Source organism: Pygoscelis adeliae, unplaced genomic scaffold (genome assembly GCF_000699105.1).
Source record: "Pygoscelis adeliae isolate BGI_AS28 unplaced genomic scaffold, ASM69910v1 Scaffold311, whole genome shotgun sequence".
Taxonomy (NCBI): Eukaryota; Metazoa; Chordata; class Aves; order Sphenisciformes; family Spheniscidae; genus Pygoscelis; species Pygoscelis adeliae.
The window spans coordinates 872,412-887,591 of NW_008824118.1; the positions used below are offsets into that span (position 1 = coordinate 872,412).

Genomic DNA, 15,180 nt, shown 5'->3' on the forward strand with positions numbered 1-15,180 from the left:
ACACTGCAGCTGCATTGTTCTGTGCCAGCCGGCTTGCAATAGCTGACCATACCAATGCTGTTTGTCAGTCTCAAGCGTGACTTAAATCACGTTTGAGCTGACATTTTGCCTCACGTTTTTTGAGTAACTTGATAGTGTGTCTGAGCTTTTATTGCAGGAAAATATTGCAGTAGTAGGCCTCTGGATGTAAAATGAGTTCTTCCACTCCAAATGTTTGCATTATTAGGTAAGCTTGGTATTAGTCTTCAAAAGACTTGCCTGTTTCTTTTGTTTTCTATTTTTGGAGGAGTTCTTTTAACTAATGCTCTTGTATTTCCTTAGGCCCTAGTGGGTAAGCAGTCTTGGAGGAGAATGGCTGTTTTCAAGAGGAAATCTCTATTAACTCTTGTCTTTTTGAAGTATCCCGGGCAGGAATTTAGACTGATTGCAGTGTTCGGTGCTTTTCTGTGGTTTCACGTGCAAGTCATTATGCATGTGTCCATGATTGAGGGGGATTGCATAAGACACTGAGCCACAAGTGCTGGAAGTAGGACCAGATGGCGTGGGGGAGAAAATGCATGGTAAGAAAGGCTGGCTCTTCGCTTAGGGCCCTGCAGCGGGACCATGGTGTTGGGATTTAGTCCCTTAGTCTCGCAGAGCTTCCATGTTTGGTCTTGGGCGGACAAGTGTTATGACCAGTGAGCACGGGTTCATGACCAGCTGGCTGGAAGCCAAGCATTGTCCCACAAGCAGTTTTGGTAACTTTTACGTTCTGTTCCCCTTGTGTTTTCCTCCAAATGATGATGAAAACTCCTTCAGACGTTTGTAGGAGTTGCCTTGGAAGGCAGTTTCAATTTTCAGCAAATTCTAGTGCTGAGCAAGTCTGAAAATGCTCGGCATGACAAAAAGGCAAGGGAGAAATGCCCTGTTAAGGCTGTTTCCATATGGGGAAAAAAACCCCAAACCAAACCCACAAACAAAAAAGCTTAGGCAAACCCAAAAACAAAATAACAATGAGAAAAGTAGGAGAATTATTGCTTGGTTACATTTTTTTTAAAAGGTGTGTGGCCCTTTAAGAGGAGCTTGAAAAATATTTTAAATGGGGACAGATTAAAACAAAAAAACTTGGAAACATCTAATCTCTGCATGCCAGTGTGCCTTCAGCCAGCTACCCCTTTGTCTATCTGAGTTTCCGAACTGTTGATGATCTCACCAAAAAATAAACAAGCTGCAGAAGTGTTCAGGGAGTTCAGCGCATTTAGGAAGTAACCAAGGAATCAGGGTGGGGGGAATTTTTGCTCCAGTTGTGGTGGAGCAGGGTGCTTTAGCCTCTGCTGGAAAGAAAAGGATGTTTTTATGTTATTGCAGGAGCCTGCACTTTTCCCAGCCTTTCCCCGGGCTGGGAGAGAGGGGATGGTGGTTGATTTTGGTGATGGGGTGCAGTGGGGTGTTGGCACAGCACGGTCAAAACCAGCGCACTGCTCAGTGGTCTTGCTGGGGCGGAGAGAGGAGGGCAAGCGAGAAACTTTCGTCCCAAAGTAACCTCCGCGCCGCCTCAGCAGAGGAGGGTGATTTACTTTATCGTGTGGAACAAAAAGGCAACAGGGAATTTGTAACTGGATATGTAGAGGAGGGAGCAATGACCGTCAGTAACCCCTGCCTGCTTCGTGCTGCAAGAGCAGGGCGCGTGGCTTCCTCCCCTCGCCGGCCGCTCTGCCAAGCTTGGGCCCTGGGAAGCAGAAGTGACGCCCAGGCTGCCAGCCTCCCCGTTACTGCCGGTGGCACCCTGAGTGCCCAGCATGCTTTTTCCTGAGGGCTGGGCTTTCTTGAGGGTATCACCCGCTGAGCTAAGCAAAAAAAAAAACACAAAAAAGGGGAAAACAAAATGTTCTGTTACAGCTGTTGCCTATAGTAGGGGGAAGGTACAAACTCTGGGTCTCCCTTGCATAATTTTCCCTTTAGAGCTCACTGTTTTCCATCGTTTACTGTGGGCTGCAGCATCCTCTCTTCCTAGAGTAGAAAAAGCAGCATGGCACCTAGCTGGTTGACTTGGCTTAGCCTGGAAATCTTCACCCCAGTAAATCCCCCAAGATTTGCGCTATCAGCTCCTCCTGGCATAGCTGCTTTCCTCATTGCTGCTTATTTAAGCATAGTAAAGACAAAACTGTCCTCTCTCTCTCAAAAAAAAAAAAAAAAAAAAAAAAAACCCACAACCAAACCCAAAACAACGCAAACTGGTGTGAGGGTTAGTTGCTTAAGCTCCAGGTTTGTGAACTTTAATAGTGTACATGGATTATAATTTGCCAGATGGTTCCCCTCTGCTGTGACAGAGATACAAATCTGTTTTAAAGCCAAGAGCTGAAACACCAATGGCTTTAGAAGGTGAAGTTTTTGGGAAAGAAAATGGAATTAAAAAGCATTTGCAGAAATTTTGCCAAGTGGTTATCTTAACCACTTCTTCTAACCAGATCTGCTTCCTAGATCTGCGTGTGATTTTGTATCATATCTGTGTGTCTGCATATGTCAGACTTTGAAATTTATGGTAGAGTATGTCTACTATTAACATAACTAAATACAGGCTAGTAAATCCCTCAGTGGTCCATGCACCAGCTCAGTCCCGTGTTCAGTAACAACATGGGGATTAAGTGAAGCTGAACCTTTGTGCAAGGCTGATGGCTGGAGTAGGTTTCACCCCAGATCAGGGGAGCAGCTTGGTGCACCTTGCTTCTTCTATGTATGTATGTCTGTGCAAATTGAGCTGAAGTAACGATGTTAAAGGGAGTTGTTTTTAAAGGTTCTGTGGGTTTTTTTGAGATCAAGACATCATGGATTGGTATCTCTGAAAGCTGCTGAGTTTCAGAGCACTTCGCCAGCAGCTCCTCTTTTCCTTTTGTGCTATGGTTTGTGTAATTCCCTCTCCCCCATTTGTCAGCTTTGCTTTTCCTGTTCAGAGCCCTCACATGAGTTTCCTTTTGACTTTGCCCAGACCAGAATGTTGCTTGTTTTGTCATTTTCCAGACTTGAAACTTCGGGATTTCCTGGTTGACAACGAGACATTCTCAGACTTCCTCCATCATAATGTGTCCATGCCATCATCTGCAGTGGAGGAGCTACTGGATGCAGAGGTCAACCTCCAGCAGGTAAAGAGCACTTTCAACCACTAACATAATGCTTGTCTATTGTTTGTTTAACCATAATGCCAAGATCCACAGTGCAGGACCCCTCTGCGCTAGGTGTTGAACAAACACAGAGGAAAATGTAATCCCTGCTTCTCTCTTCCCTCTTGCTCTCAATTAACTGTCTTATTTGGTTGTAAGCTGTAAAAGGACTCTGAGACCCCCATGCAATAGTTGTTTGGTCTCTGACTGTATGAGTGGGTCACAGCTTCATTCACAAGGTCGTACAGAAGGGCCTGTTCAGAGTATGCAAACCTCTCGCAGCAAATACAGCCTTCTCCTGCAGTCTGTTAGTGTCATGTGGTTGTTCAGCAAGCCCAGAAGTTATGATTTGCAAGTAAGGAACTGCGATCACCAAGGAGATGGGACTGTTGTTCGCTGATGTTACTGTGGTGACAGTACTCCAACATGCCAAGCGGGGTCATGTATCCAGCATACTGAATACAGTGCAAATACATAAAAATGGCCAAAGCCTTGTCTTGATGGGCATGTTGCTTCCTGGGGCAGAGTGGCTCAGCCTTGTGTTTCTCCGGTAGTGGCAGGTGTGCCCAGAAGGATGTGGGGTTTGGAAGGAGCCTGGATCAACAGTGGGCAGGCAGCTATCTAATCAAGTCTAGTATGCTGCTGTTGTTCAGGCATGGCCAGACAGCTCTAATGTGGCTTTGATGGCAGGAGTAGGTCCTATCCTTGTGAAAAGCTGCGGGGGCACAGGGAGGTCCTGGGCCAGGGCTGCAGCGTGACGCACTGAATGGCAGTGAGGAGTAAATAGTGATGGCCAGGGCACATGCTGCCTGGAACAAATCTCTGTTTCGTACAGCAGGGACAGTCCCAGGAGAGAACGATGTGACCTGTGAGCACAAAACAGTCACCTGTGACTGCTTTCAGACATGGAGAGCTTAAAATCTGTGTGAAAGAGGTGGACAGACACAGGGGATGGTGGAAGGATCGTTCACCTTCACTTTTTTTGAGTGAGCATGAAGGCACTGGGAGACACTGGTTTTCTGTATGTCCAGCCAGGGAAGCTGCTCTAGGCTAATCCTAGGTCTCCTGAGTTTCGTTCCAGTGCCACAGGAATATCCCCTTTTCAGTACGGCTACGATGGTGGTAGTATCTCTGCTGGCAAAAAAACCCACCCAAACTTTTTCAAAAGGCCAGGTTTTTTGATGCGAGAGCTATCCCATTCAGCTGAGTGTGCAGAATGGAAACATCCTATATTTGGCATATGGATGCAGACTGAAAGTTAAAGGTTTGCACAAGTGTTGCATTATAAATCTTTTCCCTCTCCTGTCAGTTCCATCTGCCTGTTTTCTGAACATAGTGTGCTTTTTCCCCCTGGATTGTTGATGCCCTTTTGGTTTTGAAAGACGAGAAAATTTTCAGACTTACCAGTGTGATTCAGGATCTGTTAACTCTTCTGGGATGTAGATGAATCCTCTTTAGTTGTTGCTGGAAGTTGGGCAATGCATGCTGGGTATTACAAAAGAACAGAAAGAAGAAATGAAGTAATGAAGTGTAAAGCTGTTGTTCACTGTGCATTGACAATAAAATTATTCTTTCCATCTAGCCCCAAGGCAAACAAAAAATTCTTTCCAATGGAAGACTCTGGATTTTCCTTCTGTTTATCACCTTTATGAAGTTTGCACCTGTTTGATATGTACCTGTTTGTGGTTCAGCAAACCTAAATCCTGTAACTGACCTTACTAAAATAAAGTAGGCCATCAGGTCTGACAGGGACTGGTGATAATTCAGAGGGATTTTATGCATTTCTTTCGTGAATAAGGTGCTTGCCAGTGGATTAGGAGACATTATCAACAAGCAAACCATCACCTTAAGTAAAATATGCCTGTGAAAGACGACTCTAGGATCTTATCTGTTGTTTGTTGCAGCCAGTAAGATAAGTTTTTTTCCACTGATACATTATCTGCCCCAAAACACTGTAAAATGTTTCTCTCAGCAGTTAGTAAAGAGATACTTCAGAGCTAAGGGAGAAGGTGATCCTGATCCAGAACAGCACAGAAAATGGGTCTGTCCCAATCTGAGGAGTTTGGGACATAGGTCTTTTGCCCTTCACATACATTTGCCAGACTTGTGTCTGGTCACAAGCCTTGTTTTGTCTCTGTGGCTCCGTTCCCAGATGACTGAAGATTGGGCAATGTGTGTACCACTGGTTGGAGGAAACGGCTGCTGTGGAGCACAGGATCACTGTTGCTCTGTGCATGTGTGTGGAGAAGTGGAGGGAGACCTGCTTCCTCCAGGACTTTTCCCCCCACATACTCAGCAGGGAAACCTGTTTTTCTTGGAATTGAGTTGCGCGTGTGTCAGGACTGTGCAACTTGTAGAGAAAAATGCTTTCTTACCTCTATCTGGAAATGTTATGAATGGTTAGTTTTGTCTAGGTGATAACCAATTTTGTGCTATGACTCTTACACGAAGGGAGACTTACATGCTTTCCCCACTTTTCCAGGTCATTGTGTCTGGTTACCGAATGCGACTGCGAGATCTCTGTAATAGCTCAACACTGTCTGAATTTCTTACAATCCAAAATCAGACGGTGGCCATGGATTCTGAAGCCTTCATTTGCAGCTTGCCAAAGGAGAAACTCCATGCAGCCGAACAAGCCTTTCATGTTAACCTGGATCCTTTGAAGCCCCTTCAGGTGAGTTCACTGGTCCCACCTGTGAGAGGCTATCGTTGACACAGTGACATTTTCTAGGGCTTTCAGTCTAGGAACTCTGGACTGAACTCTTTGTTGGCAGTAAGAAAGAAGAAAGATGGTCTTTATCACTGGAGCATGAACAACGTTGCTCCTTCCTGTTGCAGTGTGGTACTTGCAGAGCCTAAATGTGTGTGGTCTGCAGTTCAGTTTGTCAAGAGGAAAATATTTATGCTGCATAGTAACAAACAGGCTCTTGGTTGTCCCTGTGTTTTGGTCAGATGTTGTGTCTTGGCTGGAATTAGCCCAGATGTTGGACCGGCCTGTGCTGAGTGCTAAAACCATCACCCTGTGCCCTTACCATGGGGCCCCTGAGTGCAGAATTTGCTAGCCAGTCGCAAGGCACAACCTTTGAGCAGGCTTAATTCATATAAAGAGTAGTCAAGTTTTAGAGCCCTGTTTCAAAGATTGACAAACTGAATGGGTTTTGGAGCAAGAATTCAATGAACTTCAGGAAAATACACTGTTTAGCGGGTGATTGGAGACTAGAGCAGACTTAGCTGTTTATCTAGCAAACCCCACTGATGCATTGTTATAGGTCTGCAATATCTGGTAAAATACAAAAGTTTGAGGAAGTTAGTGCTGGAAATATTAGTAGAGAGAAGAATGGACCACAGAACCCACTCCTGTTTCTTTCTTCCACAACAGACAATAGAGTGTTTGTTTTAGTAACACTTCAGCTGTGTGAGTTTCCAGATTTGACGAGCCTTTCAGGACCGAAAGTCATGTACCACTTGCTTGGCTTTGTCCGCAGTCAAAGAGGGTCATTATCAAGTACTGGAATCATATTACTCTTCTGCACAGTACATACTGGTCAGTTACTTCTCTCCACAGCTCATCTTCTGTTTTCCACATGTCCTCCATCTGCATTTTTTCTTTCCTGCTGGAAGAGCAAGATAATCATGAGCGTTAAGAGATGAGGTAACAGCACTAAAATTGTCCCCATAACAAAGATGGGCTGTTTGAAAAGGAATAGCTGTAAGCAGTTTCTTGTGTTCAGTTAGATGTATATGCATGCATTTACTTTAAACCATTCAGAGATGCTAGAATTTTGGGGACCAAAGGGGATGAAAATAGCTAGCTGTAGTACAACTCAGTATTGGTCTTCTGGGCCCCTCTGCTGCCCCTCAGTCTTGCTTTTCTCATTTATGGAAGTCTCTACAACTTAGCTGACAGAAGTGGGTACTGAGTGTATCTGTGTTGTTACATCTATATTGTTTGTTGGTGAAAGAAAGCAGTCATAAGCTACTCTGTGCCACTTGGCAACAGCAAAGTAGATGAAGACATTATGTGCAATTTTGGGGGACTTCTGAGAAGCTGGCTCACGATCTTGGCTTCAGAGGAAAAAAAGCTCGAGTCCAGAAGCCAGCAGTTCTAAACCTGCTGCTTATTGTACACTGTCTCGTAAAGGTCTGCAATTTTCCTCAGAAGAATGTCACAGGCTATCCTCTAGTTAAGCTGCTGTAATACATCAGTGAGTGAAATAAAAAACAACTGGCTTCAATGAGGCCAGACAAAATGAATAAATTAACTCTAGGATCATGACCAACATGTTTGAAACTTAGTGTCTTTAAAGGCTAAAAAGTGCCTTGACCTGCAGTAACATCTTTGAACAAAGAGGGAACTTTCTGTTCACAAACAAAGGAGGCTTTTGGCATAGCTTGTCATTGAAGGCACTGTGGATCAAATCTTGGACATGCACACTGAAGCTAGCATGCACCTTATCTACTACAGAGCCTGTAAACCAATGCCAACAATTTGCCCAGATATATTTTTTTTTTTGCTTAAACCCCCTTGATGTACTTCACAGCATGGCATTTCAGTAAGTAAAAGTAAGGGCCAAATCAAATGCAGGTGCAACAGCAATTCAGAGGCAGGTTTTTGGCTCATGTAATGGGACCTGGGCTCCACTGGTTGCAGCTTTCTGTGATTTATGGAGAAACAGTGTCTTAATATGATTAGGTCAATACAACTGGGGTGAAAAGGACTTGCAACTGTGTGCAAGAATTGTGTAAATTCAACCCAAGGGCTTGAATAGTAAAATGGGAATTCTTGCCACTCAAGTATCTGAGCAGTAGAGTGGCTATAGTTTCCTGAAGTATCTTAATCCAGAAGACTCAGGCCAGCATCCACCTGCTTGTTCCTGCCCCTGTGCATTCCTGTTTGTTGTTCCCTCTGCAAGATGATGAAGTAAATTACATCACGGAATTGATCCAGATTAAAAGTGACTGACCTGATTGTGTGCTTACAAAAACATTTGTGCTGAAACATGAAGGGGAGGGTGCAAGATTGAGAACCTAGTGGTCAGGCCATGTGGGTCAGGGCGTGTGTGTGTGGGCTAAGACCCTGATGTCAACACCTGCTTCTGCCAGCTTAAAGTGTGTGTGCATTTGCAGCCTGAGGAAAACTAGAAGTGTTCTAGGTAACTCACAGCAAAACAGTAATTATTAGAAAATTACAGACAGAGCACAGTTTTGAAAAGGAAATTAAAATGTGTGCATGGTGAAATGCATGAGCTCTAAATGTCACAGCACTGTTAAGGAAGTTTTTTTGAAAAGAAAGGCAAAAAAGAAACACTTTTCTTTACATACCTGCTCACTGGTTGAGCTTGAGTGTTGCCCAAAGTGCAATAGTACAGTTAAGACAAAGAAGAACTTCTAATTAAGATTTTCCACTAGGATTTTTAGCTCTGCCACTGATCCTTTGTATGACTTCAATTTAGCCTGCTCTGTAGGATGAGAAAACCAGAGCCAAGCACATAGAGGCATGGTAGGGAGGTTAAAGTGTGTCGTCTTATTCTTTCTTATGTAAGAACCTATTTGGGGCAGCCTGTTTAGATCAAAACCCAGCAGAATATCTGGGAGTGATCACAAGGTGCCAAGGCAGAGGATCAGCTTTCCTTCTTGACTGAGTATTCACTCCACTACGAGCAAGTGTTTCAAAAAGTCAAATTGCCTTTTCCAGGACCCACATCTTAATCTTCATCCATTCTCCAAAGCCTTTTGGCCAACAATAAATACTGTGGGGCATAGGACATCTTGTACAAGCCCCTTGTGGACACATCTTCTCTTCTTGAGGTTTGCCTTTCGCTGGGTGTAGTCAGTGAGACTGTGAGGCGGGAGAAGCTGGTTTGAGAACAACAGTGAAACCGTACCTCTAATTGCATGCACACAAACTTCCTTTTCAGTATTTTCCCTGTGCTAGGCCAGTAGTTGTCCCATGGAAGAGCTACACAGTTTGGGAAAGGTTACAGACACCCCTGGTTAGCAAGAGCAATGGCAGTAAGTCAGAGGTGTCCCACTGGAGTGGTGTTGTGATGGGTGGGGACTGTCTTAAATCATAAAAATACCTGTCTGTGGGACAGCTTTCCCTCTGCAAATCTCCCCAGTTTTGAAAATGATTTGGGGGAAAGGTTAAATGACAAAGACAAATCAAATTGGTCCTGTGGGATTTTGTCTCTGCAGCACTGCCTAAGAAGGGCTTTGCCACACTCACTTCCAGTGGTGTGGGTCTGTAGTAAGCCATAAATATGTTGTGGCTTGCGTACTATAGTGGTGCTTGAAGGAGTGTGGGTGAGCACAGGAAAATCCAATTGTTTTTTCTCCCTTCGTAATACGGGTGGTATTTTGTCATATGGTTAGCATGAACTAAGCATTGAGTAATAAATGCATTCCAGTTGAAAAATGGCTTTAGAAAAGGTCTCTTAATGTAAATACATGCTGCAACTGAACTTGTGGCTTTCCTTGCTCTTTTGAGAGTGTTTTCAGTCAAGCACAATGATATTATGCTTTTAAGCAGCTGTACTTTAGGACTTCCACTCCCAGGAAACAAAAGCAGAAACTGAAAGCACGTGACTTTTCTGCAAAGTTCAGTGTAAAGTTTCTGCTAAGATCAGTATAAAGTTGCAATAACTGTTTCGAAGCAAACGTGGCAGAGTGGTCTCATTAAGCAGAAGCAGTTCACTGTATGATGCAGACAGCGCCTGAATTTTGTTACAACCTCCCAACACCTCAAACACATGCATTCTCCTGCATGTTAAAGAAACAGAGTTGTCCATCCCTTCTAGCAGGAGCTGACAGGTGGACTTACGCAAGGCTTGTCTTGACTGTGCAGTCAACTCTAGTAACCTCAAGTATTTGTCTCTATTTCAAGTCTTGTAGCATGCACATACAAGCACACAGAGGCTACTCAGTGCATTTTGTACCTCAAGAGTATGATGATGTTGGCTGCCCTAAAAGACAAGTCTAGATGAAAGCATGACCTGCCAGCCACTAACACAGTAATTGTACAGGGCAGTTCTGTTCAAAATTTGCTAGAACTTTGTCTTTCCACAGTGTGCCTAGAAAAGACAGGTTATGTTTTTGCTGCATTTCAGTGGCCTGCCCCCAAGATGTAGTGCAGACACCCACTATAGACACTCTTGCGGTGGGACCAATCTTACTGGAGCTGCCTTGAATCTAGAGGGCTCTTATGAATGTAACGAACTACTTTAATGAGCCACTGCAAAGAGTTATTTTCCAGGGAAATTCATGACATGCTCATCTGTACAAAGAAGACTGGTCATTTGTGACTGATTTGTGTCATTGTCTCTGGAGATATGATTTGTGAGAGGCTCCCTGAGTGGGCATTAGGGTGCAAAGGGTGGTGGTAAAGAAAGCAAAACTCCCTCCATAGCAATGTCATCACTGCAAGTTCTGGTGAGAAATGAACTTGGAGTGCTGTGAATTTGTTAGGGAAGAAAGATCAGGGTGGTGGGGTGTGAAAGGATAGGTGGGCTCTCCTCATTTCACAGTAAGGTTTGCAAGCTCCTTGAATCACCAAAGACGTGTATACTGGGTCAGACCAAAGTCCTGTTCAGCTCAGTGTCCCAAGTGCTAGTCCAGCAGTGGCCCATAATGGAGGCATGTGAAAGAATGCAGGCATGGGGCAAGTATATAGTAACATTTCCTCAATGTAATGTCCCATTCAGTTCTTGCAACTCAAACTTTCTCAGCTACTGCTAGGATCTTGGTGTTTAATAGCACTTTGGTAAGCTTTTTTTCTTTAATGAATTCTTCTAAGCCTTTCTCAAACCCACATTAACTGTCGGTACCTTCAGCATTGCATAGTATCTACAGTATTTCTCCATTTTGACTAAGCTGTGTGTGCAGTAGCTCCTTTGGTTTGTTTTAAACTGATATTTTCACCGGAAGCCCTCTAGTCCTGTATGATGAGGTGCAGTGAGCAATCATCCCGTTCCCATTCTCCATCCCACTTGTAATTCTACAGACCTCTGTCATAACCTCTGTTTGTCATTACAGGTCCCACTGGAAGAACTGTGGTCTATTGTTCTTCCTTCAGAAGCCATTCTTATCCTGAATCATACTCATGGCCTTTTTCTGTACTTGTGTTTCTTCAGAGATGGAGAATGCAAAATTGCATATAGTACTTAAGAACCGAGATCGCATCGTGGATTTATATTGATGTTGATCTGTCTTACCACTGTAATTCTAAGATCTCCCTTTCTGAGTGGCAGTAGCTCAGAAAGGCAGATGGCTCAGTAGTTCAGAGCCATCAAAGGGTGTCTTAAGGTAGAACTGTCTTCTCCCTATATACTTTACTGTGCAGCAGTGAATTTCATCTGGCACTTTATAACAGCGTGTCAGCATGAGGCCTTTTACTAATCCTTTGCAATTGGCTTTTGACTTTTCACTGCTCTGAACCAGTTAGTATTATCAGAAAACTCTTCCTCATCCACCCTGTCCCTGAATCACCTCTGAATACAGTGAAAAACACAAATCTGTGTAGAGCTTGATAAGGTATATGGGGCTGAACAAGCATGTCTACTGTTATACATGAACCTAGGACTTTCTACCTCGTCTTGTTGCTGAAGTGGTAGTGCAAGCTATGTAGCTTTGACACTTCCTGACTGTATTTCTATAAATATGTCTTGAAGGTCTTAGACTGTGAGGAGTTTGTATTGCTTTTCTTTTAGCCCTAATGATGTGTTTTGATTTACCCAACCTTAAGGACTGTGTTTAGTAGAAATCCGTAGAGGTTATAGAGACCTTCCCTGAATTTGCAACTGGCTTTGGAGCAGGCACTAACTGTGCACTCAGAAAAGTTGGCTGGGTCTTAAATGCACCGGCAGATCAGTGGAACACTGCCCATTTATGCCAGCTGGCACTGACCAGGTCTTATCACCCTTCAGCAAATCAACTAGAACATGTGAAAGCCTCCAGACTTTGCTTCCAGAAATTACCCCAGGAAAGATGTGAAAATGGAAAGCTTCAGCCCAAAAGATGTGTGCTAAAATCAAGGGCCTTGGCTGTTCCTCTGTGTGTCACAATTATTTTAATCTTCATTCCCTTGAAAGAAGGATTGTGTCCAAATCTTACCCATGCAAGATAATCCAGATATGTGAACAGAAGGGAAAAAGAACTGCACAAACCAAAACTCAGGCCCACTAGTTACGTGTAGAGCAACTGGAAACAAGGAGCTGTCTTCAGTGTGACTCCCTGCCTAGAGCAGATAGTTTCCTGAAAGCTGTGCCCTCCACTTCTGGAAGCCTGTCAGTCTGTCTCTTGTGATGATGGTGAATGCCAGCTGTATCATGGAAGCTGGTTGTTTTAAAATATACCCTTGATTTAGATAAACATCAAGGCCTGACGGGAGGAATTAAGTGATGAAGATGTACACTGCAGCAGGAGTTCTATGTATCTGAGCTGGTATCTGTGGAGTCCCACTGAAAGCTTGTGTCTACCAACTGGTCTTTTCCTCCCTTGTGTAGACTTTGCATTCCCCTCTTGCCACTGGCTTGGTAGGATTTCAGGTCTGTCCACATGCTGTCCTGTAGGCTGTGCTTGTTTTGTGACCTGGAATGCAAGCCATCCTTTGCACTGTAAGTGTATGTGCATGCATTTAGCATTTTATTGCAATGGTTCTGGTTATGGCATCTGCATACCTAACCTGTGAGGAAGGAAAGGGGTGTCCCCATTGCATTGTGGGGCACTGAAGCCCAGGGTATTTTTATGCTCAAGGTTGCACAGAAAGCCAGCTCTGTCTTCTCAATCAAGCATTTTGCCATGTAAACAGTCCTTATTACTCTTCTTTACAAAATGTTTACAAGAGTTTAATTTCTTTCTTTGTGCCTTGCAGTGACTTCTAGTTTCCTTTTCTCTCTTCCTGCAGAGACGAATTTCTTTCAATTCCTCCTTGCATGATCTGTCAGAAACTGTGGAAGCTTTGAGAGAGAGCCTTGGGAAGCTTGTTAAAGAGGTAAGAACACATCACCGTGGTTGCTGTCTTAGCCTGCAATCGAGTACAAGAAGCATAGGTCTCCTTGGTGCAACTCAAAGTCATATCCCTGGCTTGTTTTGAAACTTCCCCCATCCTGCTCTACACAGCCGTTCTCCCTGTGTTGGTAGAGGCAGCATGCACTTTGCAACCCCTTGGCACTTCAAGTTACGAACACCATAGGAGTTTCAGATGTGTGGCTAAAGATTGTGTCCTCATGGGAGGAGCAGGAATTAAGATGTTTTCTGTGGGGTTTGCCTTCTCAGCAGTGGCACAACTGTTGGGCTTGCAATACATCTGCTGCCTAGCAGTGCCTTGCAAACTGCATGTGGAGGTTTGCCTCCTCTCCAGTTTTTTCACTGAGTTGCCAACCATGTCAGGGTTGTTACTTGGTTGTATCTACTGGTCTCTGGGTGCGGTGAGGGTATGGCATGTGGAAGAGATGTTGTGGCTGTTCTGATCTAAATTAGTAGCTATAGGCTACTGTTTGCTCTTTGTCTAACTAGCTTTTTGGGGCAGATTGTTTTCCAATCTTTGTGGGGTGCTCGGTGCAATGGCATCACAACGCTGGCTGAGAAAGGCTCTGGGGAAACATAAATAGGGATTTGCAGAGGCAAAGTGACATTATAGAGACTGCAAGTATTTGTTTTTGCAGGTGAAATGATGGATTAAGAAAAAAGCCCTGCATGCCTCGCATGAGTCAGAAGTCCAAAACTGGTTTTTTTTTCTGAACCAGAAAGTTATCTCAGTTGCTTTGGCTGGCAGTGACTTTGAAGCGCTGCTACTAGGCAAAAACATTCTCTCCCTGAAGCAGAAATCACAACCATCTAAACTAAACAATGCTGCTGCCTCCTCCTCCCCTTCCCTAGTCTTCTGTCTTCGCATCAGAGCAAGGCAGCTCAGAGCTGTGAACGGCAGTAACCTCTGAGAGCATGCACAAGAGCAGGTCACTCCAGGTTAGCGTGCGCTCCACTCCCACGGAGGGGCGGCTGCCGGGAGCCAGCGCCATGCCAGCCAACAATTCCTGGCACGCATCCCTCCCCAAGTCCCACAACCTGCCGCTGGGCCCCATTTACAGTGAAATTAAGATGATTCCAGGATCAGCTTCAGTTAAGACCGTGGCAGAGCTCTTGCTGCTAGCGGGGAGGCTGCCCTTCAGAGTTTGATTACAGCTGTTTCCCGTTATGTCACTTAAGCTTGCCTTTTTTTCTTGTCTGGGATAAAAATAATTGAAACCATGTGATACTCAGTTTGCTGATGTGGCCGAAAATGTCCCAGGGTAATGTGCCTTTTGCTTGGCAGCTGTTTTGGGTAGGACTACCTTTTATTCTGCCCTATAGCTGTGCAAACAAAGGCAGCTTTTTCCTCTGCGTACAGCGTGAGCTGCTCCAGATGGCTTGACCGAAAGTTACTTCTTATTGTCTGGCAGGCTGATTTCTGTGTGAAAAGGAGGGACTTGCTCCCTTGTTTCGAAGGGCAGCAGCTTGAGGGGGTGGAGAGAACTATTGTTTGTGCCATGTCTAGGAGCCTTTCTAGCAAGGAATTTTAATTAGAGAATGGTCTGAACAAAATATTTGTTTGAGTATGGGGATTGATTGGATCTGTGTCCCTGGGCTCTTTAAATCAACCTAGGAGGGCAGATTAAACACTGAAAGCAAGGGCAACTATTAAGAAACACTTAGAGAGCCACGTCTGGTGTCTGGGAGAAGAAATAGCTCAGTAACCCTTCACACATGAGCTACTTGCTTCCAGTGGTGTGAACAGAGCAGCTCTGCATGTCAATTGTACAGTTGCTGGTGCCAAAGATGAAACAAAGCTGCTTGCTCAAACTGTTTTAAAATTATGTGTAAAAATGTATTTGTTAATGCAATCCCTCTGCAAGATGGTTAACACCTCATACGTTCATGGGAATTAGCTGCTCTTCCTATTTGTGTACCTTTGCTCATGTTAGGGAGTTTAAAACTGCAACTTCAGCTAAAGCAGTTGGCTTTTTGCTGAGGAAGAATAAGCTGTTTTACATAAGGTACCAAAAACTCC

At 44.3% G+C, this 15,180-nt stretch overlaps 1 protein-coding gene across 1 annotated transcript in view; it reads left to right on the forward strand.

Moving 5' to 3' along the window:
• The window catches only part of ABCA1 (ATP-binding cassette, sub-family A (ABC1), member 1), a 79,458-nt gene that overhangs the window by 26,409 nt on the left and 37,869 nt on the right, over positions 1-15,180 (forward strand). Inside the window, exons 7-9 of the mRNA XM_009334320.1 lie at positions 2,998-3,119; positions 5,620-5,811; positions 13,039-13,125. Of these exons, the coding sequence (XP_009332595.1) occupies positions 2,998-3,119; positions 5,620-5,811; positions 13,039-13,125 (401 nt within the window). The remainder of the gene's footprint in view (positions 1-2,997; positions 3,120-5,619; positions 5,812-13,038; positions 13,126-15,180) is intronic.